The 26977-nt window shown below is 41.3% G+C and overlaps 2 protein-coding genes across 3 annotated transcripts in view; one reads left to right on the forward strand and one right to left on the reverse strand.

Annotated features, from left to right (window-relative positions):
• Positions 1-26708, forward strand: part of LOC125227741 (phosphatidylinositol 4,5-bisphosphate 3-kinase catalytic subunit delta isoform) — a 38620-nt gene extending 11912 nt beyond the window's left edge. The window contains exons 1-15 of one of the 2 annotated variants that reach the window (XM_048132053.1): positions 5964-6205; positions 6507-6685; positions 8546-8776; positions 9736-9935; positions 10614-10796; positions 12363-12569; positions 13197-13340; positions 14087-14211; positions 19596-19746; positions 20475-20663; positions 20857-20999; positions 21672-21823; positions 24258-24437; positions 25334-25453; positions 26273-26708. In XM_048132053.1, the coding sequence (XP_047988010.1) occupies positions 6572-6685; positions 8546-8776; positions 9736-9935; positions 10614-10796; positions 12363-12569; positions 13197-13340; positions 14087-14211; positions 19596-19746; positions 20475-20663; positions 20857-20999; positions 21672-21823; positions 24258-24437; positions 25334-25453; positions 26273-26395 (2262 nt within the window). In that variant the 5' untranslated portion in view covers positions 5964-6205; positions 6507-6571 and the 3' untranslated portion in view covers positions 26396-26708. Of the gene's footprint in view, positions 1-5963; positions 6206-6506; positions 6686-8545; positions 8777-9735; positions 9936-10613; positions 10797-12362; positions 12570-13196; positions 13341-14086; positions 14212-19595; positions 19747-20474; positions 20664-20856; positions 21000-21671; positions 21824-24257; positions 24438-25333; positions 25454-26272 lie in introns of those variants that run through there. The other variant, XM_048132052.1, reaches the window with a different exon arrangement.
• LOC125227742 (UDP-glycosyltransferase UGT4-like) lies at positions 1452-4965 on the reverse strand. The gene is made up of 4 exons (XM_048132054.1): positions 3969-4965; positions 3572-3794; positions 2811-3027; positions 1452-2153 (listed from the first exon to the last, which is right to left on the reverse strand). Exons 1-4 carry the CDS (start codon positions 4809-4811, stop codon positions 1859-1861), a joined length of 1578 nt encoding a protein of 525 aa, XP_047988011.1. The 5' UTR covers positions 4812-4965; the 3' UTR covers positions 1452-1858.
• Positions 26709-26977: the final 269 nt, after the last annotated feature.

Here is a 26977-nt window from a genome sequence, read left to right on the forward strand (position 1 = left end):
AAAACCTAATTTGGTCTTCTGTAGCAGAGAAAGCGTGTTTGGAAAGTCAAGAATGTATTGGACCCATTTCTCGACTCTTGACTTTCCGAACAGTTCTGTATGTAAAGATTTAGATCTCATAGCTCAAAGATAATAGGTTCTGATTATCAGCTTATCTGTCCTGCTAGCAATTTCCCATCAAACAAGTCACAGAAGCGAGTTCACTTGTTGTTTGGATATCCCATCTAGATTAGTCACGTGTTGCTCAGTATGAGAAATGTTTGTTTATCTCGATCTATACTATAGTAAACATCCTAGCGATCTCAATAATGTAGGCAATTCATTCATAGAAAAAATACTCGCGTCTACACATTATCCTCAATAAAAAAGTAATAAAATCTTAAATAACAACCATAATCATTGCGGTATTCGTACTCACGCATCGGATCTCGTGCGGTTTTCCTGTTTATCACAAAGCGCGACAAAAGGAAGTGAAAAACAAACCTTGCAACTACGTACAGTCAACCAATTGCAACCCTAGGCCACTCTACAACCATGTCAAAATGACAAGCAGTAAGAGATTTCTTACAATCTGATTTATAACGTCACTATGGCATAGTTCTACCTAGGGTTCGAATTCGTTGACTATACAGTCACCATCAGATATATCTGAACGGTCGGGGCGCGCAAAAATATCAGAACACGCCTTATCAATAGAGGCGTGTTCGATAATTGCGAGTAGCTTGGGCGCTCCCATACAAATGACAGATTACATCTATCGCAGGTTTTACTACGAATAGACTAGGAGCCCAGAGCCGCCAGACCTTCCTTACTTTCTCAAGGAAACTTTGGGATAATGTAGATTTCGTATCGACATTTAATGCCTGCGTATTACCTAGTTCGGCCCGTCGGCCATTTTTTTGTTATAAGATTTTTTTTAAACACAAATTTTAAAGAAAAACTAAATTTGTTTTTATCATGCAGAAACGTCTGCGAGCGATATTACATATTTTGACTCGGACCTGCGACCTCTGGCCTTGCCGGGGTGGAGGTGTGAATTTTTCCATTTTTCCTTTAATTTAAAAATATTTAAAGAAAAACCTTGTTCGCGATCCCGGTTGCATAATGATTATCAAAAGAAACACAGAGATCGATTGAGTATTTTTTTATTACCTATACTTCACATTATTATTGACAAAACCCACAAATGTTCAAATAAAATATATGTACCGTACTAAATAAGGATCAGGGGACATATTACACGGATTGACTTACCTCCAGATAAAATAAAGCATTAAGTAAAACAATTTAGATCTAGTTACAATTGTACTGGCGTATATCATTGTTGTAAAGGAACCTAATTAAAATTATTATTTGTTTCTGTTTATCTCTAAGCATAATTTCAGTGCATTTTTATATTAAAGGAAAAAATGGAAAAATTTACGCTATATAAACATAAAAACATAAAACATAAAACATATTTATTCAACTTTACAAATTCATATACAATATACACAGACTTTAATTACAGAACTTTGAATTTGAAAAGCAAACCCTTTGTGCCTTACCAATAGTTGGCGTGATTCCTACACTAGGCAATGCCTGTCCCGTAGGAAATCAAATTACAACCGAGTTACCATTACAGGCGCGAATTGCTACAAAAAGAGAATAGATTGACTTATATAATATCTAACGCTTATATACGCTTATATATACGCTTTTATATGATGCGGGTTCAAGTCCCGCCGGAAGCGTAAATTTTTCCATTTTTTTTCCTTTAATATAAAAATGTTTAGAATCGTTAGCAGACGTTTCTGCTTGTTAAAAATATAATTTCAGTGATTTGACAAACAATGATAAAACAATATGTATTTGGATACTACTCTTGTTTCGACTTCTTACACAAAACTTTAGTAATCAATCCCCTTACAAATTGAAATATCGCTTTTAAAATAGCGTAAATCACAAATAAGACTACAAATACTATAGTAACGATCACACAAACTACATCTAGCGGCGAAGTGTTAAACGACGATGTATTCAGCTTCTGTGGTAGCGAGGGCGGCGCGGTGCGATGCCGAGCTACATACTCCGTCCAATAGATGGCGCTGTCCATAACTGGTAGTGGCCGGGCGTGCCAGAGCTGAGAGATGCGCTTGGCGTTTGATTGCATCCTGAAAAAAAAAATACTCAAGTTACCTACCTTTAAGCGTTTCACCTTTAAGTTCCATTTAAACTTCGTTTTGCGACACCGTAATGACTGTCATTCCAGTTTATCTTAGCGGTATTTTATAATTATGTCAGTTTTTATTATAGACTTTGTCCTAAACATATTTTATTCTGAGGCGTAGTCTCGGCTAATGCTACAAAAAGTTTATAAAATGCTTGGTATTTTTTGTAATACTTAAATATTATTGTATATACATACTAGCTTTTGCCCGCGGCTTCGCTCGCATTAGAAAGAGACAAAAAGTATCCAATGTCACTCTCCATCACTTCAACTATCTCCACTTAAAAAATCGATTCATCGCACAGTTTTGCCGTGAAAGACGGACAAACAAACAGACACACACTCACTTTCCCATTTATAATATTAGTATGGATAGTATGGATGTATACAAACGGCGGGGGCGAGGCAGTTTAATCCGTCGTATGTGGCTGTCAAAAAATGTCAGCTACGGTTAGTACGTTTTGTTCTAAGGACTTCAAAGCCTTCATCTCTAATATAAGACATCAATTGGGCACCTACATTCGTACTGTACGTATACTCGTTCAGTCAGATTAACCAGTGTATTGGTTTTCTCTCTCTCACGCTTGTGTGACTACATTACCTCTCCGAAGTCAGTTCTCTAACAGCCGCCTCCAGATTCTCGCCATTTATCTCCTCAAAGAACATGGTAAGTCCCAGCCCGCTCTCCCGCGCCGAAGCCGCGTTGCTGAACTGGTCTCCGAAGAACGGGACCGTCAGCAGCGGCTTGCCGCAATGCGCCGCCTCCGACATGCTTAGCATGCCGCCGTGAGATATGAACGCGAGTACCTTTGGGTGACCTGGAAAAAATTGGATATGTCTAATACTGGTAATATAAATCCGTCGCGCCCGTGTGGTGACGGGTTAGGTTTCACCACCCCCTTTTTTCCAGTGGGTGTCGTAGAAATCGACTATGGGATACGGGTTAAATTGCGGCGTAGGCGAGAGGCTGGCAACCTGTCATTGCAATGAAAAAAATTTGTTTTCTTGCAACCCCTTATTTGCCAAGAGTGACACTGAAACTTGATAAGTTTGATGTGCTCTGCCTACCCATTCGGCATTTTATCAGGAAGGATGTAAGTACTCGTACTATTACTTGCGGTAACCTAATTAAAGACCTCAATGTCGCATTTAGTTATGATAGTATACTTATCAAGTTTGTACCATTACGCGCAGCCGCTTGTTTGTTCATTTGGTAATTGAATTATCTAGGTATGAAATAAAGCAGGAGTAGCTCGTATGCTTAGGGAAATTAATTTCTTATATCAATAAGTATTACGAGAAAAATCTTACACATACACAAATACATAATTCCGAAATCCACAGCAAGCTTAAAGTACTTACATAAAATATCCAATTGCGGAAACCAACTGCCCACAAGTAACTTGTCACTTTTCTCCGGAAAACTTTCGTTCCCCCATTTCCATATAACTTTTTGAGGAATCCTTCCAAATGCTTTGACGAACTGCATTCGCTTGTGATCGGACATGGAGTGTGACCTCAGAAGGGACCCGAAACTGATGTAAATGACGCCGTGTTCTGCTGAGGCCAGAAATTCTTCTATGTCCTAGAAATTTACATATTAAGGGCTATTAGACAATAATCAAACTACTAACAAATAAGATAATATTTAATGAGCGTTTACTATTGAATTATAAAGTCTTGTTACTCTAATCAAAGGATCCACGACAATGAGAAAGAGTACAATATATTTATAGCCTACTTTACCGTCGTAACTAACCTTCGGCATCGGCTTAGGTTTCTGGATATGAATCCCGGCTATCTCCAAGACTTGCGGCGCTAACAACCTCCCTCCCGTTATCGAATGATGCTGATACAAAAACATCATCGCCATTCTTTCCCTCGCTATTTTCTCTAAATCTACAGAAAATCCTGGAAGATGCTTAGCGAATACACCTCTTATACTCTCCTGCAAGTTCCATTTCATATAATTTTGAATCATAAAGTCAGCTACTGTTATCTGAACCCTTTGCCAAAGTGAGGGATTGCTTCCAGCGTTAAAGAAATAGTGCGGATGCGTTCTGACGTCAAACGGTAATCCCATTCGTGAATAATGCATAGGTAACATCACGTGTGAGGTTATCCCTATGATCGGAGAGTCATACATCGCCGCAGCATACGCGAACCCGCAGTCGCTCATAAACTGCTCAACAAATATTACATCGTATTTGTTTTTTTTATCCAAATGCTCCTTAACCTTTTTATGCGTGAAAAGATTTTCGCAATCGTCCGCTGTGCTACCCGGGCTCACTTTAAAATGTCTATATAAGTTATACAGAGGGACGTACCACGAATATAAGCTTTCGTAGTATTCTAAATCAGCTGTCTTAACGGCGCCGGGCTGGTACGCGTTGAGGTCAATGAACTCCAGCCCCGGCGTGGGGTTTTTGTCGGGGAAATTGTTCATGACGGTAACTTTGTGGCCCCTGTGAGCTAGCTCTCTGAATAGGGTGTTTAAGGCCATGTAGTGGCTTGGTATGGGAATGGACACGATCACTAGGACATTTAAAGCGGTGGTCTGTGCCAGCAGGGCGAGTAGCACGAGTGGGATGACGCGTGACATGATTGACGTGTGTGCTCGCCGCAAGCCGGCGATTAACTGAATGGGAATGGCTTTGCGTGTGGCCGCGGACCAAGGTCCCAGTCAACACTTGTAAAATTAACGGGTGGATGACTTGATTGATAAATTTGCGGTGCATGTAACATATTGACGCTGTAAAACAAATTTTAAACTATAATTGGTTTTTAAATTGGTTACTCATCGTTAATTCGCTTCTACTCATTTCCTCAAAGGTTGACTGGAAGAGATCCCATTAAGGGATAAGTCCGCCAACATTGTATATTACTGACTCTGTAACTGTGTCTCTTTTGTTTCCTTTATGTACAATAAAGCTTATACATACATACATACATAATTGGTCTAATTTGATAATTAGCTAATTTGAGCGAATTGTTAGACAAGACTACCTTTCGATTGCTGATGTGATTACTAATTAGAAATTTCAATGCTTGTAATTAATTTTGAGGTGATTTTGAAACCTACAATGTACCTACTCTAAACAAATACATAATAATGTATGTGTTAGGCAATGAGTAATTCCGCAGCACCAACGTAAATAATTCTTCTAATACAATTCATTAGTACATGCCTGTAGTTGCCTATGAATTCCAATAAGCATAAAAATCACCATTATTTCCATCATATATAGATTCCCCTTTCGAAATTACCCGAGCATTTCTGTCATTCGAAATTACCCTTATGCACCTTACCTAGTACATTTTGATTTTTTGAACCTCGTAAGACCATTCATTCATTCATTCATTTATTTATTGATAAAATAATATATTTTACATGTCAATGTTCTTACTTAACTTAATTTTAATTAAGTTTAAATTAGGCACTTATTATTATTAGTGTTTTACATAAGTAGGTAGATACATTATATTTTATTATTTTTTATTTATTTAATTATTATAATAAAAGGTAACAATGGTATAAAATATACAGTGCTCCACAAAACTAAGTTATAAGTTTGACTGTGGAGTCAAGAAATCAAATAATTCTAAGGTTAACAATCAGATATCATCAAAATTCACATTTGAGAAACATTAAAATAACATAAACATAAATAACATAAATATAATATTCTAGTTTTAGGTCATCGACTGCTACCAACAAATTCATCTACATCGTAGCACGCGAGGTTTGTTAAAAAAGATTTAAGTTTGTTTGCGAACAGTCTATCGCTCTGTATTTCTAGTATTTCGGGTGGAATTGAGTCGTATAATTTGGCCCCAATGACACTGAAATACTTCCGAGACTTGGCGAGTTTACATTTTGGAATCAATAAACGATCACGCCTACGAGTACTTCTGGTGTGAGCGCGCGACGCGGTATAGTTATGTAAATTGGCGCGGACGTATTTACAAGCAGATAAGATGTATACTCCCGGCAGTGTAAGTATCTTTGAATCTCTAAACAAGTCCCAATGTACATTACAATGTACATAGTGTTGCAATCTAATTTGAACCTTCCATGAACTGAATAAAGTAGAATATCCATTGTTATATTGATTTTTGAAATAAACGAAAATCTTACCAATTTATTTATAGAATAAGGTTCAAATTCAAAATGGGAAAACTAACTATGGTGGGCCTTACGAGGTTAAATATGAAATAGGTAAATTATTCGACCAGGGTGAAAGTAAGCATTAAATTTAAAGTACCTACATGCATAACCTTACTCTCTTTGTTACAGTGGGCGACTCCCGATACCTAGTAGAATCAAGAGGGCGACTAGCCTCCGAACCTCCGACCGGTACCATGCGAAGGATACGTCAAGAAGAGTACCTCTCCTCATGGAGCGTGGAACAGAACTACACCTGTACAGTCCAGAGCGTGGGAGGACTCAACGTGGACACTAACAAACTCGTCGAGGTAAGTTTCTTTAGTAGTCTGAGCCTCCTACGGGTACCTTGCAAAGGATACGTCAAGAAGGGTACCTCTCATCATGGAGCGTAGAACAAAACTACACCTGTACAGTGCAGAGCGTGGGAGGACTCAACGTGGACGAGGTAAGTTTCTTTAGCATCAGTTACCGAATATAATCAAGATTGAGAGTAGTCTGAGCCTCCTACGGGTACCATGCGGAGGTTACGTCAAGAAGAGTACCTCTCATGGAGCGTAGAACAGAACTACACCTGTACAGTCCAGAGCGTGGGAGGACTCAACGTGGACACGAACAAACTCGTCGAGGTAAGTTTCTTTAGCATCATTTACCGAATAGAATCAAGATTGAGAGTAGTCTGAACCTCCTATGGGTACCATGCGGAGGTTACGTCAAGAAGAATACCTCTCATCATGGAGCGTGGAACAGAACTACACCTGTACAGTGCAGAGCGTGGGAGAACTCAACGTGGACACTAACAAACTCGTCGAGGTAAGTTTATTTAGGCAATAGGCATCTAGAAGACGACCTTTCCTTATGGAAAATAGACCAAACTACGTTACATTTACGCAGATTTTTACTACACTAAAAATGTTTGTCATTTGTAAATCATGTTGGCCGGTTCTAACGAATACCTCTAGAGCATATCAATCTGTAAGAATGTCCTATAATATTAACAATAACGACTTTTTGAATTTGGGTAAAAATAAAATTGTTTCTACTTTTTCCTAAATAGAACACGATACAGAATATGCCTTTGAATAGATTCCCACATTTTGTGCATCACTTCCTGAATTTTATTGTAATACATCTGACATGTATTGCATAATAATAAAATAATTCGTTTTTTTATCATAAAACTGTATTATCTTAGAGTAGAGGTCATTGACTCGAGAAAACAGTGCTGATAATTGTTTATTATGAAATAGATACACAACTATGAATGTTATCCTCCAGTTAAAAGCGACAATGGACCTTAATTTTATTTAAGATAAAACTTAATAATGTGGCACATATATGTATCGGTGTTTCCCGTAGACATTGAAATATGAACTGATGAATATGTTATGCCTACACAAGAATAACACGTAATATCGATATTGAAATTTGAAATCAGTAAACAGGAAAAATGGTAACATAAATAATAGGTATAGGCAAGGACGATATATACCGGGACTGACAAAGCCTACACAAAAAAGTGTACCCCTGAAATGTATGGGCCTTATAGGGATAAAACTAGATGGCGCTGTTTCGCAGTCTGGAAGTGGGAAAAATCATATTTTACGTGTTTTTATTTTTTTATAAGAACAAATGACATATTTCTTTATTTTAATATTACGATATCACGTCAATACACATTTTGAAATAAAAATAAATTTGTAGGCATCATCAGTGTACATGTAGTGCGGAAAGGGTTTCCTTCGTATTTTTTCGGAAACGTTCGTATTTGTCATGCTAGTTCAGTCAATGTCAGTACGTCTTGTACCGAGGTCTGAGACTGACTGAAATAGCATGACACGTTCGTACGTTTCCGTAACAATACGAAAGCAAATCTTTTCGCACTACATCTGTAGTTATGATAGTATTTAATAGGTGGAGCTAAGAAATTGAGATACTATTCTTAGTATGAAGATTGTCAATCTTATATAAATCATCCTTGGTACACGCTACTTGCGAAAATGTTTCACAGTTATAGCGATGTTCTATGAAAACAAATTGTGCCCCTGGCTAGGTCCGAGTATCATTTTCATTCGTATGACACCTGTTTCAAATTAAAACAACTTTCTATATAATGAAAATAAAGTTTTATTATGAAGTATTTTAGTAAAATATATTTATCTACTCCCCAGGTGGTCTGCCAAGCCGGCATCTTCCACGGAGGCAAACCTATCTGCGAACCGCAGAAAACCACAATGGCGCCGGTTTCGAATGAGGGCGTCGCAAAATGGGACCAGGCACTCACCTTCCCGATCAAAGTACTGAATATACCGCGCATGGCGAGACTGTGCTTCGTCATATACTCCACTTCAGAGGTCTACAAGAGTAATAAGAGCAAGAAGGGGAAGAAAGACACTACCAAGGTATGTTATTAAATGTATGTGACCGTTTGAAACCACAATAGCGCCAGTTTCGAACGAAGGTGGCGCAAAATGGGACTAGGCACTCACCTTTCCGATCGAAGTGTTGAACATACCGTGAATGGCGAGGCTGTTTCGTCATATACGTCAGAGGTCTACAAGAGTAATAAGAGCAAGAAGGGGCAAAAGACACTACCAAGGTATGTTATTAAACGTGTGTGACTTTAAAACCACAATGGCGCCAGTTTCGAACGAGGGCGTCGCAAAATGGGACCAGGTGCCGTAGCTGAATGGAATTTCTGCGACGCGAAACGAAAGCGAAACGCCGCGAAAGGTCACCAATACGCAAGAGCGATAGAGATAAATATCTACGAGCGTTTCGTTTCGTGAGCGTTTGTGCCATTCGGCTACGTACCCAGGCACTCACCTTCCCGATCAAAGTGCTGAATATACCGCGCATGGTGAGGCTGTATTTTGTCATATATGTACTCAAGTTCAGAGGTCTAGTAAATACGTACATTCCGACTATTCGGTGTCCAACGAAGCTGAGTTGTAATCAAGAAGAACATAGTTGAAGAAGAAGAAAGTTGGAAGTTGGTTGAGAAGCTCCTGAATAGCTCTCTGAATAGCTGAAGGATCTTAGGATCGTAGGGGCTAATTGCACAAAAGATCCCGATGGGTCGAAGTGTATCCGTAAGGGCCCCGCAGATTTAAGATAAGTTGGTAGTTGGGTCTGTACTCTGTAACGGCTCAGCCACGATATTGGTCTAAGCGCGACAGCGGTGAGCGGCAGCCATACGTACGAATGAAAAGTCCCATCGCTGTGTCTCGCTCCAATGTGTGACCGCCGCTCACCGCTGTCGCGCTTAGACCAATGTAGGGGCTGAGCCATGAGAGCAATAGGGGCACTGGCAATGTATCCAATATATTTTATGTGTTTGTGTAACTGTTTTTTTTTTCAGGACGACATAAACAAATTAGCGTGGGCGAACACGATGATATTCGACTACAAGAACCTCCTCCGGACAGACGGCGTGACGCTCTTCATGTGGACATACGTCGCCGACGAGACGCAAGACGAAATGTTACTACACCCGCTGGGCACCGTTGTGTCCAACCCGAATACGGACTCCTGTGCGGCGCTGCAAGTGCGATTCTCAGAGTGAGTATATCTTAAAATCCTTTAAGGCACACTTGAACCAACCACTTAACTCGGGGTTAGTGGGCTGTCATCTGTCAAATGCTATATAAAATGGTGGGTTAACCCTCCATTTTCGTTGGTGCAAGTGGCCCTAAATGTTTTACGTGAAGCTTTATACCTAGAAGGGTAAAATTCTCAGTTGAACCAATCACGGCTGACGGACTGATCTACGTCATTCAACTACGCAACTACTATTACAACAAAAATATTCTCAGATTTAATTTAATGGTGATAGATGGCATGGTGCCTAAATTTTCTTGACGTCGACATCGCTTCAAACCGTTTTAGGTGCCATCGGCAACACTGTTATCTGTACATTTGTTATCCTTATTACAAGGACATAAAGTCTAGCGACGGTTAGTTAACCCTTAAATGCACAGTGATGTATACAGGGTGCCCGGTAATTAATGGACAACCTTTTAACCACCAAGAGGGCACCGTATACTGGTCCAGAAAATCGACATTAAGGTTTAGTAAAAGTCGCCTGGTTTTCGAGATTTTCATACTTTTAAAATTTTTATAATACCTAAAATTTTAAAAAGTGTGAAAATCTCAAAAACCAGGCGACTAGGGCGAAATAGGTAAGAAATACTAAATAGTCGCTTCATTTCAAAATAAAAATATTATTTTCCTTTCCAGCTATGAATGCCCGTACCAAATAATGTTCCCATCGCCGGACACAGTGCGAGAGCGCGCCGAGTTCCCCGAAAACGGCTCGCCCGAAGTAGTCGCGCGGCTAGCGAGAGACTTGGACTCGCCGCTATACAAGGACCCCCTCTATGAGATGCACGAACTGGAGAAGAAAGACATCTGGGCTTCCAGGTCAGTACTTGCCTGTAGTCTCTACTATTGACGACCGGTCTGGCTCAGTCGGTAGTGACCCTGCCTGCTGAGCCGCGGTCCTGGGTTCGAATCCCGGTATGGGCATTTATTTGTGTTTAACACAGATATTTGTTCCTGAGTCATGGATGTGTTCTATGTATATAAGTATGTATTTAACTATTTAAGTATGTATAATTATCGTCGCTTAGCACCTATAGTACTAGCTTTGCTTAGTTTGGGGCTAAGTTGATCTGTGTAAGGTGTCCCCCAATATTTATTATTTATATTTACTATTGCTGTGTCTGTGGGCAAAAACACTTCGTTGAGTCATTATTAGCTTAAAAAATGTTCAAGTGAAAAACACTTGGGTTCAGTATTACAGTGAGCTCACAATGGTTTTATATGCTATTTGCGCCTAAGATCTTTTGGCTAATTTTCGCTTTAAAATAATTTAAATTCTGAATTGTGATGTGTAGACTGCCTGCAGCAAATTGCCCGAGTAGAGCTGTAAAATTAATGGCGTTCCCTGCGCCAAGGACCTTCGATTTGAATCCATTGATATTATGGTAGTTTCTAAAGCCTATCATATTAACAGCATCGTCTTTAAACAAAATAGTATCTCATAATTACTTCACAGCTCATTGTTTCTGTGGTATTTGGCATAAAAGTTGAACAATTTTAGGGTAAAGAACTGGTTTTTTCGATCATAACTTTTGTTTTAATTACTATAAACTTAAATTCTCTTGAATTTTAAGAAAAGTCAAAGATGTCGATTTTATGTATGTAACACCCTTCACTAAAATCAAATTTCGATAAAAGTTCTTTTTTTAGACCATGTTTAAAAAATTAAAAAAAGGGTTAATTTTTTTTTAAATATGGCTCTTACAAAAAGAGATAAAAGATTGAAGAACCGATGGCCGGCCGTTGGTCTTATAATTCTATCTGTAGTACAAATTTAGGAGTTTCAACTCAAAACTTTTCAAAAATCGATGAAAACCGTGTGGAGCCCCTTAAGCTTACGCTTCTATAAATTACTGAAACTACTATAATATACTCATTTGTAACAGATGTAACAACCTCTTGCTTTGAAAAGCGTTAAATTACGTTAAATAATATTTTCAGTACAGATGGTGTCTTTTTTACGCACTAGTGCGAGAAGTGGTTCATTATATGCCAGGTCGAAACTTCGGAGTGCCATCTGTACTGAAAAACCTCGTACGATACACGTGCGAAAAGGAAATTCGTAACTCGTGTCGATTTAAAACACGATCTCGTTTCGAACTTCCTTTTTTCGCACTTGTATCGTAATGTACTATTATGGTTACCGAGTGGGACCCACGGAACACCGTAGAGGGTGCAGGCCGGGTTTCAGGCAGACCAAAAAAGAGATGGCGGGATGACTTGAACGCATTCTATCCTAGCTGGCAGAATTACGCACATGACAGGTTTGAGTGGAAGAAGCGAGGGGAGGCCTTTGCCCAGCAGTGGGACACTACAACAGGCTAATATAAAAAAAAAATACATTGTTACAATATTATGTGAAATACACTAACTTTTATTCTTCAGACGATACTTCCGCGACGCAGCACCCCAACTCCTGTCCAAACTCCTCGCGTGCGTCGAATGGGGCGAGCAAGTGGACTCTGCGAGCGTCGTCCATATGATGTCGGACTGGCCCATGCTTCCCGTTGAATCTGCGCTGGAACTACTAGACTACGCGTATGCTGACGCGGCCGTGCGCAGCTTCGCCGTCAAGTGCCTCGCCAAGATCACGTCAGTATAAATATGTTGTCTACTGTGCTAGTGCTCTAGCGTATACACATGATGTCGGATTGGTCCATGCTTCCCGTCGAGTCTGCCCTTGAACTCCAGACTACGCGTACGCCGACGCGGCCGTGTGCCGTTTCGCCGTCAAGTGCCTCGGCAAGTCAGTATATACATGTAGTTTACTGTGCTAGTGGCAGTCAGCGTGTACACATGATTCTTCGGTCACGATCACGATCTCTGACACCCCGCGTGATGACGGGCCAAGTTTCGGCACCCCCTTCCTCCCGTATCTCTGATATTGATGCTATGAAAAGTCAGAGACTACCCTAGTAATGCTCAACAATACATTATTCTTAAAATGTGGAGTTTTAGTATACTATAAATGATTGCCGCACAGCCTAAGGATCCTAATGGTTGGTCGGTTAACTTTTTAGTTTTCAATTGCCTATCCTAAAATTACATAACAGGCTATTTGATGATTCAATGCCGGTCCTAGTTCCCATAATATTCACGGACACAAATGACACAATCGTCATTCCTTAACACGCATTATTTGAAGTTTCAATCGATGGGTTTACTAACAACTTATACAACAGTATTTTTGTATTTACTAATTATATATTTCTCCAACAGGGACGAGGAACTGCTCCTGTACCTGTTACAACTTGTGCAAGCGCTGAAACACGAGTCGTACCTGATGTGCGACCTAGCACTATTCCTTCTCCAGCGGGCTTTCAACAACATGACTATTGGACACTACCTCTTCTGGCTTTTAAGGTAGAGAATTAGAGATACCTCAATTTACTAAGGCAATAGCTACATACAGTGTATGCATTATAAGGGAACTCGTGCAAGCGCTCAAACACGAGTCGTACCTGGTTGAATCAACTTTTTCTTGCCTGTTATTGCTATGGTTACCGTTCCGTGAGTCACGCTGGTTTTATGCAAAATTAAACTTGGGTAATACAAGCTATGTAGTTGAACTGCCAAAGATGTGAACTAATCTATCAGTAAACAAATCTATCATTTCCGATGAAACCTTTTTCATGTTTACGATAAAACCTTGACATGAACTCAACAAATGAGTACCTGTCCTTTTTTAGTGAAATCCTAACTGAATGATTATACTCTAAGAAATCTGTTTTACAAAACGAATAACTAAGATGTTGACACAATGTTCTGCCGTTAGATTTCAGCAATATCACACATAATAAACCATAGAGAAACTTATGCATACTGTGCCCAGTTTTTTAGAAGTTTTCATTATGACATTGACGCATCAAAGCGGCTTGTTTACTGATGACCAGCCACGAACCACGTTCCACGTGTAGCTTCCCTGTCACACTGACGTTCGAATTCACAAGATCGACAAAGGGGCAAGATGCCGAATATGGCTCTCAGTAGACCCTCCTCAATGTGTCAGCACTAGCAGCGCCATCTGCGCAGAGTTTACATAATATCCCCTATTGAAGTAATTCTTAGCAATAAACTAATACCAATTTTTCTATTTCCTGTTTATTCAGATCGGAAATGCACGTATCGTCTGTGTCGATACGATTCGGTTTGGTTCTGGAGGCGTACTGCCGCGGCAGCCAAGACCACGTGGACGCGTTACTACGGCAGATCAGCTGTTTGGACAAACTCAAGTGTAAGTAATATCAAGCTGGTTAGATCACAATACTTCTTCTTCGAAGAGGAGGTACTAACAGCGCCAGTATCGCGTTTGAGTGGCGGCCTCAAGGAGGAAAGCGAGCCCGCAATCGCCCCGTACACACCTGGAGGCGGAGCGTAGAGAACGAGCTGCGGGAGTTCGGACTGAGTCGGAACGAGGCCAAGGCGGTGGCTCAAGATAGAAAGGCGTGGGAGGATCTTGTGGAGGCCCTATGCACCTATGGGGTGCCCTAGGATAATCAACAACAACAACACAATACTGACAATAAGTATGTATTTGTAAAGTTACGTTATGTGGGGTCGGTACAACACGTCTTCCTCTTCCATTCCCCTCTATTTCGTCATCTCAACCAGGGACCGGCCCGCTATCCCTTATACGGGGTTTTGTATGGGTATTTCGTTAGGCTTAACTTACCCTACCCTTTTGGCGCGATACCCTTTCATTTTGCTTTTAAAGCCCTAACGAAAGCGCTTACCTAAAATAGCCCAATACCCTTTCAAAACCCTTATCATCGGCTCAGCCTAACGCCATAAGGGTAAGCCTTATATTGGGTTTTATTTGCTCTCCCTTATAGCATATCGTGCGAGTTTAAATCCTGTACCTCGCTCATAAAGCACACATTACTCCGAACGAAATGACATACGATCGTTACCTACGGCGGCACTGTGTGTGATATTTGCGCGTTTCTGTTTGATGGAAACGGCTGTAGATAAAATAAGGTTCAATTTTCAATACCAAATCCGTCCGTCCGTCCGCGAATAATCTCAGTAACCGTTAGCACTAGAAAGCTGAAATTTGGTCCCAATATGTATATCAATCACGCCAACAGAGTGCAAAAATAAAAAATGGAAAAAAATGTTTTATTAGGGTACCCCCTACATGTAAAGTGGGGGCTGATAATTTTTTTCATTCCAACCCCAACGTGTGATATAATTATTGTTGGATAGGTATTTAAGAATGAATAAAGGGTTTACTAAGATTGCATTTTGATAATATTAATATTTTCGGAAATAATCGCTCTTAAAGGAAAAAAAAGTGCGTCCCCCCCCCCTCTAACTTTTGAACCATAAGTTTACAAAATATGAAAAAAATCACAAAAGTAGAACTTTGTAAAGACTTTCTAGGAAAATTGTTTTGAACTTGATAGGTTCAGTAGTTTTTGAGAAAAATATGGAAAACTTCGGAACCCTACACTGAGCGTGGCCCGACACGCTCTTGGCCGGTTTTTTTATCGGACTTGTCTTGATGAGTACCCGAAGTCTAGCTGATGCTGAACCCTGGCTGCACCTAGGGGAACTCGGGTTTAGTTTAACACAGGCAAACGCTGTTTTCGTCATCGGACTTGTCTTGATGAGTATTCGAGTGAGCAGTACTCGAAATTTAGCTGATGCTGAACCCTGGCTGCACCTAGGGGAACTTGGGTTTAGTGTAACCCAGGCAAACGCTGTTTTCGTCATCGAACTTGTCTTGATGAGTACTCGAGCAAGCAGTACCCAAAGTCCAGCTGTTGCTGAACTCTGGCTGCACCTAGGGGAACTCGGGTTTAGTGTAACACAGGCAAACGCTGTTTTCGTCATCGGACTTGTCTTGATGAGCACTCGAGTGAGCAGTACCCGAAGTGTAGCTGATGCTGAACTCTGTTTGCACCTAGGGGAACTCGGGCTTAGTGTAACACAGGCAAACGCTGTTTTCGTCATTGGACTTGTCTTAATGAGTATTTGGGTGAGCTGTACCCAAGATAGAGCTGATGCTGAAACCTGACTGTACCTAGGGTAACTCGGGTTTGGTGTAACATAGGCAAACGCTGTTTGCGTCATCGGACTTGTCTTGACGAGGACTTGGGTACGCAATAGCCAAGACAGCGCTGTAGCTGAGCCCTGGCGGTATCTAGGGCAACTCTAGTTTCGGTGCATTATAATATAGAAATATTTCATGCAATGTCAAGTTAGGCATAAAACATTATATTAACTGTCAAAAATCCTACCAGAAGTGAATATTAATATTAACATCAAGTAGTTATAACAAATTTATTAATTTGCCATATATAAAACACTTTATTTATGTCTAAAAAAATACGTATGTATATCCATTTGAATATCAAAATTAAGTACAGTCGATTTCACTAATAGTAACACAGGGAATAAAGAGAATACTGGAGTTCCAAGCGTCCATAGACTGCGGTAACTATTTACTATCAGACGGGCTGTATGCTTGATTGCCACCAGAAAAGTATTTCTGTTTCAAACGATCTTCATAGAATTCACAACAATCAACAGAAATAGTTTGACAGATTCTATGGTACTACTCAACTCAACCAAGTACCAGTCATAAAGACGAGTCTAAGATATTTTACACAAAACATACTATGAACAGAAAACAGCGTTTATTTATATTGCACCGAACCTGAGTTCCCCTAGGTACCACCAGGTCTCAGCTATAGCGCTGGCTTGGGTACTGCGCACCCAATTCCTCATAAAGGCAGGGCCTATAACGAAAACCGGGTTTGTCTATGTTGCACCAAACCTAAGTTCCCCTAGGTACAGCCAGAGTTCAATATCAGCTCTACCTTGGTTACTGCTCACTCAAGTACTCATCAAGACAAATCCGATGACGAAAACAGCGTTTGCCTATGTTGCACGAAACCCGAGTTCCCCTAGGAATAGCCAGGGTTCAGCATCAGCTCTACCCTGGTTACTGCTCACTCAAGTACTCATCAAAACAAGTCCGATGACGAAAACAGCGCTTGCCTATGTTACACCAAACCCGCGTTCCCCTGGGAAAAGCCAGGGTTCAGCATCAGCTCTACCTTGGTTACTGCTCACTCAAGTACTCATCAAGATAAGTCCGATGACGAAAACAGCGTTTGCCTATGTTGCACGTAACCCGAGTTCCCTTAGGAATAGTCAGGGTTCAGCATCAGCTCTACCTTGGTTACTGCTCACTCAAGTACTCATCAAGACAAGTCCGATGACGAAAACAGCGTTTGCGTATGTTACTCCAAACCCGCGTTCCCCTAGGAATAGCCAGGGTTCAGCATCAGCTCTACCTTGGTTACTGCTCACACAAGTACTCACCAAGACAAGTCCGAGGAAGAAAACAGCGCTTGCCTATGTTACTCCAAACCCGCGTTCCCCTGGGAAAAGCCAGGGTTCAGCATCAGCTCTACCTTGGTTACTGCTCACTCAAGTACTCATCAATACAAGTCCGATGAAGAAAACAGCGTTTGCCTATGTTGCACGAAACCCGAGTTCCCTTAGGAATAGCCAGGGTTCAGCATCAGCTCTACCTTGGTTACTGCTCACACAAGTACTCATCAAGACAAATCCGATGACGAAAACAGCGCTTGCCTATGTTACTCCAAACCCACGTTCCCCTGGGAAAAGCCAGGGTTCAGCATCAGCTCTACTTTGGTTACTGCTCACTCAAGTACTCATCAATACAAGTCCGATGACGAAAACAGCGTTTGCCTATGTTGCACGAAACCCGAGTTCCCTTAGGAATAGCCAGGGTTCAGCATCAGCTCTACCTTGGTTACTGCTCACTCAAGTACTCATCAAAACAAGTCCGATGACGAAAACAGCGCTTGCCTATGTTACTCCAAACCCGCGTTCCCCTGGGAAAAGCCAGGGTTCAGCATCAGCTCTACCTTGGTTACTGCTCACTCAAGTACTCATCAATACAAGTCCGATGACGAAAACAGCGTTTGCCTATGTTGCACGAAACCCGAGTTCCCCTTAGGAATAGCCAGGGTTCAGCATCAGCTCTACCTTGGTTACTGCTCACTCAAGTACTCATCAAAACAAGTCCGATGACGAAAACCGCGCTTGCCTATGTTAAACCAAACCCGCGTTCCCCTGGGAAAAGCCAGGGTTCAGCATCAGCTCTATCTTAGGAACTGCTCACCCAATTAACTCATCAAGGCGAGTTGGATGACGAAAACTGCTTGTTTTTATGTTGGCAATTAACGTTTTCAATGTGTAATGTTAATGGTTAATTGTATTGATTTTCGGCCAACACTGTATATTTACATGCATACATACATATTTACATAATTATATTCATACATACATACCTACATACATTCATACATACCTACATACATTCATACGTACGAACATACATACTGATCTATGGGCGAAGATGATCATTTACCAGCCATCAGTCCCTTGTCTCCCAGTCCATTAAAAATAATTTCTAGCCGTGTTCTACTTTTATCCAACGAAAACATGTTTCGTTGCAAAATTAAAAATGGGGCGCAAAGTGCGGAGTGGCAACAGCGCATTTTCCTTCCTGTTCTTACAATAGCTTAGATTCATAATCCTGTCTCTTTCACGCAAGGCTCGACTACGCTTTAACAAAAGGGAAAGCCTTATAAATAGCGCTTAAAATAAGGGTAACCCTTATTAAAGGATTGCAAGCCGTATCGGATAGCGGTAAGCCAATGCACAGGGCTAGCTTTATTGTTTTGCTAAGTTTTTTGTAAGGGCTAGTCAAATGAATGGGCTTGCAGTTCGAAAGGGAGAGCCTCTCGATTGGGTCGTCCTTACGTTAGGGATTCCCAATGAAAGGCTTGTAGCGCGGAAGGGGTTGTCCGGTCCCTGATCTCAACACTAACATCTTTCTTTCTCATATCCTCTTTCACACAATCCATCCATCGTTGTTTGGGTTTACCCCTCCCTCTCCATCCATCAACATTCATCTCCAACATTCCATGTTTCATCATAATTGTGTAGAGAAGAGTTGGAAAGCGGACCCATTATGCTCGGAAAACGCTAGGTTGAAGAAAAATTATCCGTTGTACAGTCAACCAATTGGAACCCTAGGCCACTGTAGAAGTATGTCATAGTGACGTAATAAATCAGATTGTAAGAAATCTCTTACTGCTCGTCATTTTGACATGGTTGTGGAGTGGCCTAGGGTTCCAATTGGTTGATTGTACAAAGGCCTCCTTAGACAATTTTTCCAATGAATTTTCATTATCATGCATAATAGTTAAACGATCGACCAGACATAGGTCCGGGTTGACCATCACTTAAGAACCCATCAAAGACTATCATCGTATTTTCCAATCGGGCGTGAAATTAAACTTTATTGGTAGTCCGCCTTCCTTACGGCCCAGCCACGACATTGGTCTAAGCGCGACAGCGGTAAGCGGCAGCCACACGTGCGAATGAAAGGTCCCATCGCTGTGTCTCGCTCCAATGTATGGCCGCCGCTCACCGCTGTTGTGCTTAGACCAATGTCGTGGCTGAGGCGTTATGTTTTCTCTCGCCCAAGTTTAGACTTAGCTGGTTTATCAGTATCACTTTTTTTTAAACATGTAAAAATTGTCTAATAATATTAATTGATTTACAAAACAGGGCTAAACAACATGGTGAAAAAGCGCAACAAAGACAGCATAATCAAAGCGCGGGCAGCCACACTGCAGTTGCTCCAAGAGGACCACTGCCGAGAAACCTTGTGCAACTTCGTGTCGCCTCTCAACCCCAGCTTCGTGTGCAAATCTATTCGGTGAGTTAACATTAACAAAGTTCTAACAACAAATTAAATTATTTTCAAAAAAAAAATAACTTGAATTTTTAAGTATGGATGGCAGAGGGCGCCACTGGCCTTCGGAAATGTCTTCGTGTACCGATGACCGAGTGGTTAAGGCATCCGTCCGGTAAAAGGAGTACGCTGGTTCGATTCTAGCTCGGAACACTTGGAGGCTTTGGTCACTTTTTCTTTGTATATGACTTTTATTTCATGTTTATTAACAAAGTTGTTAGAGGGATGTGATTGCTTCCATATCAACCACCTAGAATGGAGAGGAACGCAGAATACCGTATGGAGTGGCGCGAACGTAGCATGGATGTCGCGATTTTTGTGACGGGGCCTGGCTGGCATTCGCTGACCGGAGGCAAAAAATACGACAAGGGTTTTTCGAAAATCTCAGTGTCGCTAATAAACTGTTGATAATGTGTTACGTAGTGGTTGGTTTTACACCATAAATGTTCGCGCCGCTCAATACTAGGCAAGGCCTTAAATCGTCTGCACTAGGCGCAAAGGCCAATGATGATAATGATGAAGACACACTTCTAATATGTACTTATTAGGTTTCATTTTTATTAAAATTGTATTGAAAACACAACTAAAATTTACAAATGGTAAACGTAATAAGTTAAGACACCAGTCAAGGTAGTCACATTTACCGTCTTCAATAAAGATTTCGTTTCATTAAAGAATTCCTTTATTCCCAGGCCAGAGAAGTGTAAAGTCATGGACAGTAAAATGCGCCCCCTGCAGCTCGAGTTCGAGAACATCGAGTCCTGCGGGCCGGATATCCGGATAATCCTCAAGATTGGCGACGACCTGCGGCAGGACATGTTCACGCTGCAGATGCTTAGGATCATGGATAGTCTATGGAAGAATGAGGGATACGATTTCCGGTGAGCCTATATTGTATTGCTTGGATACTCCGTTGACTCATTGACCTATAACGAGACTTGGCTATAATGACACTTTTCTTCATCCTGTGCATCCTGTGAATAGAGGAGAAGGGAAGAGTTGTAACTCCATACGTCCGTAAATGTGGGTTATTTGTATAGGCATAGTTAATGATAAGTCTGTGATTTGTTCTAGATTGAACCCTTACAACTGCATATCGTTAGACAACAACGTAGGCATGATCGAGGTGGTAGACGACGCAGAGACCGTCGCCAACATACAGAAGCTGAAAGCTAAAGTCAACGTTGCTTCCACCATCTCCAAAGCCAATCTATTCCGTAAGTACAAGTTTTTAAACCCCTATAACTGCAATAACTGTATGGCTCGATCGAGCGATCCGCACTGGACTAATAGGCAATTAGGCATATGTCGCACTCCATGGAGCATTTTGCGGGCACGTCAGATGGTAAGGTTCACAAATAAATGAAATACTTTTCCGAGTACTCAGAATTTTCTTTTTCATATTTTTTAAACTTATAGTTCAAAAGTTAGAGGGGGGGACGCATATTTTTAAACTTTTGGAGCGATTATTTCCAAAGTCATTAACAAAATAATTAATTGGGCTTATTATAGAGTAAGTAATGTCTATATCGATTAGCACAAGTCACATTTTTACCTAAAATAGGCATTGAAAAGATTATCCTTGGTAACTCATCATCATCATCATTCGCCTGCCCTTGGCCCAGTCATTTGGGGTCGGCGCAGCTTGTCTTTCTCTTCCATACCTCTCTATCACCCGTCATCTTATCATTCACTTGTTTCCGTCATATCATCTGTCACACAGTCCATCCACCTTTCCTCGGTTTTCCTCTCCCGTTGCTTCCTTCGACATTCATTCGTAATACCTTTCTCGTGACTTTCATCCCTTTGAGTCACATGCCCATACCATGCTAGTCGATTCGCTCTTACTTTTTCTACTATCGGTAACAAACAAAAATACGTTTCCACAGAATGGCTTCGAGAACACAATGCACCGGAATCCAGCTTCAACAAAGCCGTGGAGGAGTTCACGATGAGCTGCGCTGGCTACTGTGTCGCGACTTACGTCATGGGCATCGCTGACCGCCATCCCGACAACATCATGGTCAAAAAGAACGGACAGGTAACTAGAAAACACTAGAACATTCATATCATGTATACAACTGAGCTGACTATTCTAACGCTGGTTTTAGTATCACGCGGACTGACCGCGCGCAGCGATCTGCACCGGACTAATATGTATTAAGTTCAAGGAGCGTAAAGCGGGCTGATAACATAAACTATACACAGTGCTCGTGAGCATTGCGAGAGACTTTAAGAACATATTCCTGATCCCATTTTAAGAATAAAAAGTCATATACACTTTTCTAGATTTCGCCTAGTTTCAGAGTTATGACCAATTGAAAAAAAAAATTCTTATTGATACTCAGTACAAAAAGCTTTTTTACCGATGTTGATGCCATTATGGAGAATTATTCTCACTATCCTCATTGATAGATGTCCGAAAGTACGAAATAAAAGCTTTCAAACATGAGGTTTCTAGAAAAAAATCGTCAAAATAAAGTCAGTAAAAAAATTTTTTTTTTGGCAAAATTTTATTTCCTTTATTTATCTTTTTTCTTATGCTAGGTTTTTTACAATATGAGTATAAAAGTAAAATAAAAAAACACTTACAAAACAATATAAAAACATATAAACATATTATAAAAAACCTAACCTAGGGTGCCGCCAGCAGCGGGGCAGGGCCCAAGCTGGCAAAATTTTATTATTATTATGTTTCTCCGTTTTTAAACTCTCGGGTCTTTCGAGCCCGGTCATTTATAAGGCGTGCGTGGGGATATAGATTATTATTATTATGTTTGTTCTTTACATATCTCGGGACCATGGGGTCCCGGACCTTTGTAAGGCATACGTGGGGCCGAAGCCAACAGCGCAGAGGCCCTTTAGAACAGTTTAATCTAAATGTAATGTAACACTAACCGGCGATTATCCCTGTCCGCACTATAGTAATGCACCCAAGGACAAGCCCCGGTTAGTGTAGAACTATTGTAAGAAAAAGGTACACAAAGAAACCGGGCTATAAGGTTGAGTTGCTAGTGGATTGGTAACCGGTGCTATCGGAAGAACTATGGCACCTGCCTTGCTCATACAAAACATGACAAAATAGGCAGGTGGTGACTCGCCAACTCACTATATGGGTCCCCGAAAACGGCCGCTCGCACGGAGCGACAAGGGCACAACATAGCGTGAGCGGCTCAGGGTGTGGAGAGGTGTGCGCCGCTTTCTACCCAGTCTGTACGAAACAGCCACTGTACCAACTCGCGTCTTATGCATATTTCACTTCCACCCTGCAAGCATATAGCTCTGGCACCCCACTCTGGACGGCCGGTTAAGGCAAGCCAGAGGTGAGAGTCCTGCGGTCCCTGCTCAGTGTTCACTCCGGCCGGCCAGTGAAGGCAAGCCGGAGGGAGGGGCCTGACCGACTTTCGGGGGCATGGGACATTATTATTATTATTATTTGTCTGTCTTTTCCATATCTCGGGACCATGGGGTCCCGGACCTTTGGGAGGCATGCGTGGGGCCGAAGCCAACAGCACAGAGGCCCTTTTAGACATTTTAATCTAAAGGCAAGGGATACACGTGGCGGATACCATCCCCGAGCGCACAATATGATACAACCGGAGATGGTCCCCGCCAGGTGCAAAGACTATTGCAGTGCAGCACTTTTGTGCTGCGATGGGAGCTAAGGTCATGGGTTATTGTTTTGAAAGTTGGATGAACTGGTTAAAGGGCTATGGGAGGAGACTATCGGACACCTGCCGTGACAATTAGTCTCACAATTGTAAAAGGCAGGCGGTGACTCGCCAACTCATTGAGTGGGCCCTGCAAAACGGCCGCACGCACGGTGCGACAACAGAGCAACACTTGAGAGTGGCTAAAAGGTTGTCGAAAGGTGAGTCTGCGGTAGCTTGGTTCCTGGTGTTCCATTCAGCAGGCCGCCGGCGTTATGACATTTTACACTTCCAACCTGGAGCATAGGTCCCGCTCTTGCGAATCCACTCTGGCCGGCCGGTTAAGGCAAGTGCAGAGGCGAGGGCTAGATGGAAGTGCCCTCTGGAATAGGGGTCCGCGGTGTCGCCACTCACCGTCAGCTCGCCACAAGCTGCCCCGCGGGCTTATTATTATTATTATTTATATAATTCAGGCAGGCAGTTGAAAAAACAACTGATATGGCCTGTATCCAATTTTCTTGTGTATTAAAAAAAATCTTTCTTTTAGCCTCAGAAATGCGTGGTTAAAATCTCTCGCAATGCTCACGAGCACCGTGTATATAAATTGGTTTGTCCGCGTAACACTGAAACCAGCCGGCGTATCATGCTGCCAATTTTATCACTTATCCACGTGGATAAAGCATCCGTCACGCTTTAGCAAGTATGTCAGTGTGAGAGTGACAGATGTCTTATCCACGTGGATAAGTGATAAAATTGCCAGCATGATACGCCGGCTGTCTAAATAAAAGCTACGAATAAGATTACATAGTGAATCCTCTTCCACAGCTATTCCACATAGACTTCGGCCACTTCCTGGGGCACTTCAAGCAGAAGTTCGGGTTCAAGCGAGAGCGCGTGCCGTTCGTGTTGACGCACGACTTCATCCACGTCATCAACAAGGGCGAGCGCGGCTCCGGCGTCAACGAGCCGCTGCACTTCAAGATATTCCGCGAGCACTGCGAGACGGTGAGCCACAGATGCCACCATATACACCGTGTTTTTTCACTTATCAGGAACCAGCCTGTATAACACATTTAGTTAAATTCGTAAAAAAATATTTTCGTCGTTTTCACACATAATAAATGATCTAATGAATGTGAGAGACAAGTTAGTGTCAACTGATTGACGGCACATGTCAAAACAAATAACATTGGGAAGTGGTAAAGGCACACACGTGTTCAGTAATTATTTTTCTTTTTTTAATAACTCGATAACCGTAAGAGTTAAGACGCCAGTTTCTTAGAGAAAGTAATTGTATTTGATCTAAAGAACCATCCCTTAAAGTTAACGGAATTAAAAAAAACTGGCTGTATTATAAAAAAACGTCAACGCAACGTCAACGCATACCATGCTCAGGGACCGGCCTGGGATGGTTATGTGGGACTCCCATATAGGCTGATGAGACCCATGGTTTACCCATTGTCGATTATCCACACCAACTATAACTGAATAAAATAATGTGAACTGACCAGTTTCAGTGTTTTAACAAAATTCAGAAGTTGGCTAATGCAATTTGTGCGTGTGTCATTGGAATCATGGGTATTGCACTTGTTTAACATTTTGTCTGTGACTTGTCAAAAATGTATCATTAGTAGCGACTTTGCAGCTGAAATAATCAAATAAATATTTGCGTTTTGACAGATGCTTGATTTATAGGTATTTAAATGAATGTAATCAAAATCTGCCCTCAAAAGGCTCGTTAAACCAGTTCATAGGGGAAAAATTGCACCACCAAATAAGGTGGTTACAAGCAGGTCGCTCGGTGACAGATTTTTTTAAGTATCCAAAAGTACAAAGTATAGATCACGCCATAGACAAAAATAATGTATAGAACCACTTAAAAAAAAATTGTTTTAATACAGGCGTTCAAGATCCTACGGCGGCACGGGCACCTCATCCTGTCACTGTTCTCCATGATGATCTCCACGGGCCTGCCCGAACTCAAGTCTGAGAAGGACCTGCAGTACCTACGAGATACCCTAGTAAGTATCCTGCAGGGCTAAGATAGGCTGTCTATCATTTGTCACCATGTCTGTCACGTTCCAACAAGTATGTAAGTATGAAAGGGACGCACACTTTGGAAAGTGACAAAAACACAACCATGACACGGCCACCGGTCACGCACGACAAAAAATGTAATGGTCCAGATCTAATAGATAAAAAAAGCGTTCTGGCAGGCAAGTATGGTCGTGCGATAGATGATAAAAACATCGGGCCGTCCCTATCGCACTTACAAATGGTGCGATAGGGACGGCCAGATTTATTATTTATCGCGCGATCATACTTGCCTGCCAGAGGGATTGACACTCAGCAATCTGGAAGCTTTCTTGTCTTTACTTTAATTTGAAATGCAAATAGTTTGGATTTGCTTCATCCCATGCGATGTGTATACATTTAGGGATCCTAAAATATAGGTGAATAAGAAACTATTAAGAAGCAGTTTTAGAATTTTCATAATCATTACACCCAAAAAATGACGAAATTCAAAAGTGGCAGGCTTTTTTACAACCTTTGAATACGAATTCACTTTAAGTTACTTTTAGAATCATGAGAAGTGTACTTGCATCAAAATTTTACACATTTTCCGTCATCCGTACCGTTTTCGATTCACAAGACAAAAACTAAAAAAAAGGCAAATTTTTCCTTATTTCTTGGGATAAACAAAGTCAGATTACACGTATTTAAAACCGTATAAATATTTCAAGACGATGTGTACTAGGAAGTAATTCTTCGAAAATTCGACTGGCCTATAATGTTTTCAGATATTAAACATCTCTACAACAACCTCCTTCCACCAACAGGTACTAGACTTATCAGAAGAGAAAGCGCTCGAGCACTTCCGTCTCAAGTTCACCGAGGCCGTCAAGAACACGTGGATGACGTCATTCAACTGGGCCTTCCACAACTTCGACAAGAACAACTGACAGCGGCCCGGCCAGCGCCGCCGCCCGCCGTCCAAGTACTCGCCGCAGACGCTGTAGCGAGGGACTGAATAAGGTTCCAATTGCTGGGGGATTGAGTGCGCATTACAACTTTTTCAAATTAAATTTACCCGCTATTCTTACGTTAAAGTTTTAACTCTGCGAGTAAATGAAGATACACAATTCTCAAGAAGAAGAGCACATGAAACTGCTCAAGTGTTTGTGCCACTTTTAGTAAGTGAGTAAATGATTTAGATTAAAATTCCCAAAAATACATACGACCGTATGCAAAGAGCGTTTCTGGTGTCGCGTTGAGTCTTGTCTTTTCAACTTATGTGTGAAAGACATGTTATCTGAAGCTAGGGCCTGGGAAATGTAGAAAAATAATAAAGAGGCTTAAGAAGAAGATATCGAGTGCGGGTTTTATACTAAAAGTGTTTTGAAAAATCATTTTTAAAATACCTGTTTGTACACTTTAATGATATGTAGTAGATTGTTAAATGCGTGCTCAATTCTCCGCAGTAAACTAGTTAAAGAGCATAATGCTCGCCGCAGTCATACTTAACAGGAGAGAGGATATATAGA

The sequence above is a fragment of the Leguminivora glycinivorella genome, chromosome 7, assembly GCF_023078275.1.
Source record: "Leguminivora glycinivorella isolate SPB_JAAS2020 chromosome 7, LegGlyc_1.1, whole genome shotgun sequence".
Taxonomy (NCBI): Eukaryota; Metazoa; Arthropoda; class Insecta; order Lepidoptera; family Tortricidae; genus Leguminivora; species Leguminivora glycinivorella.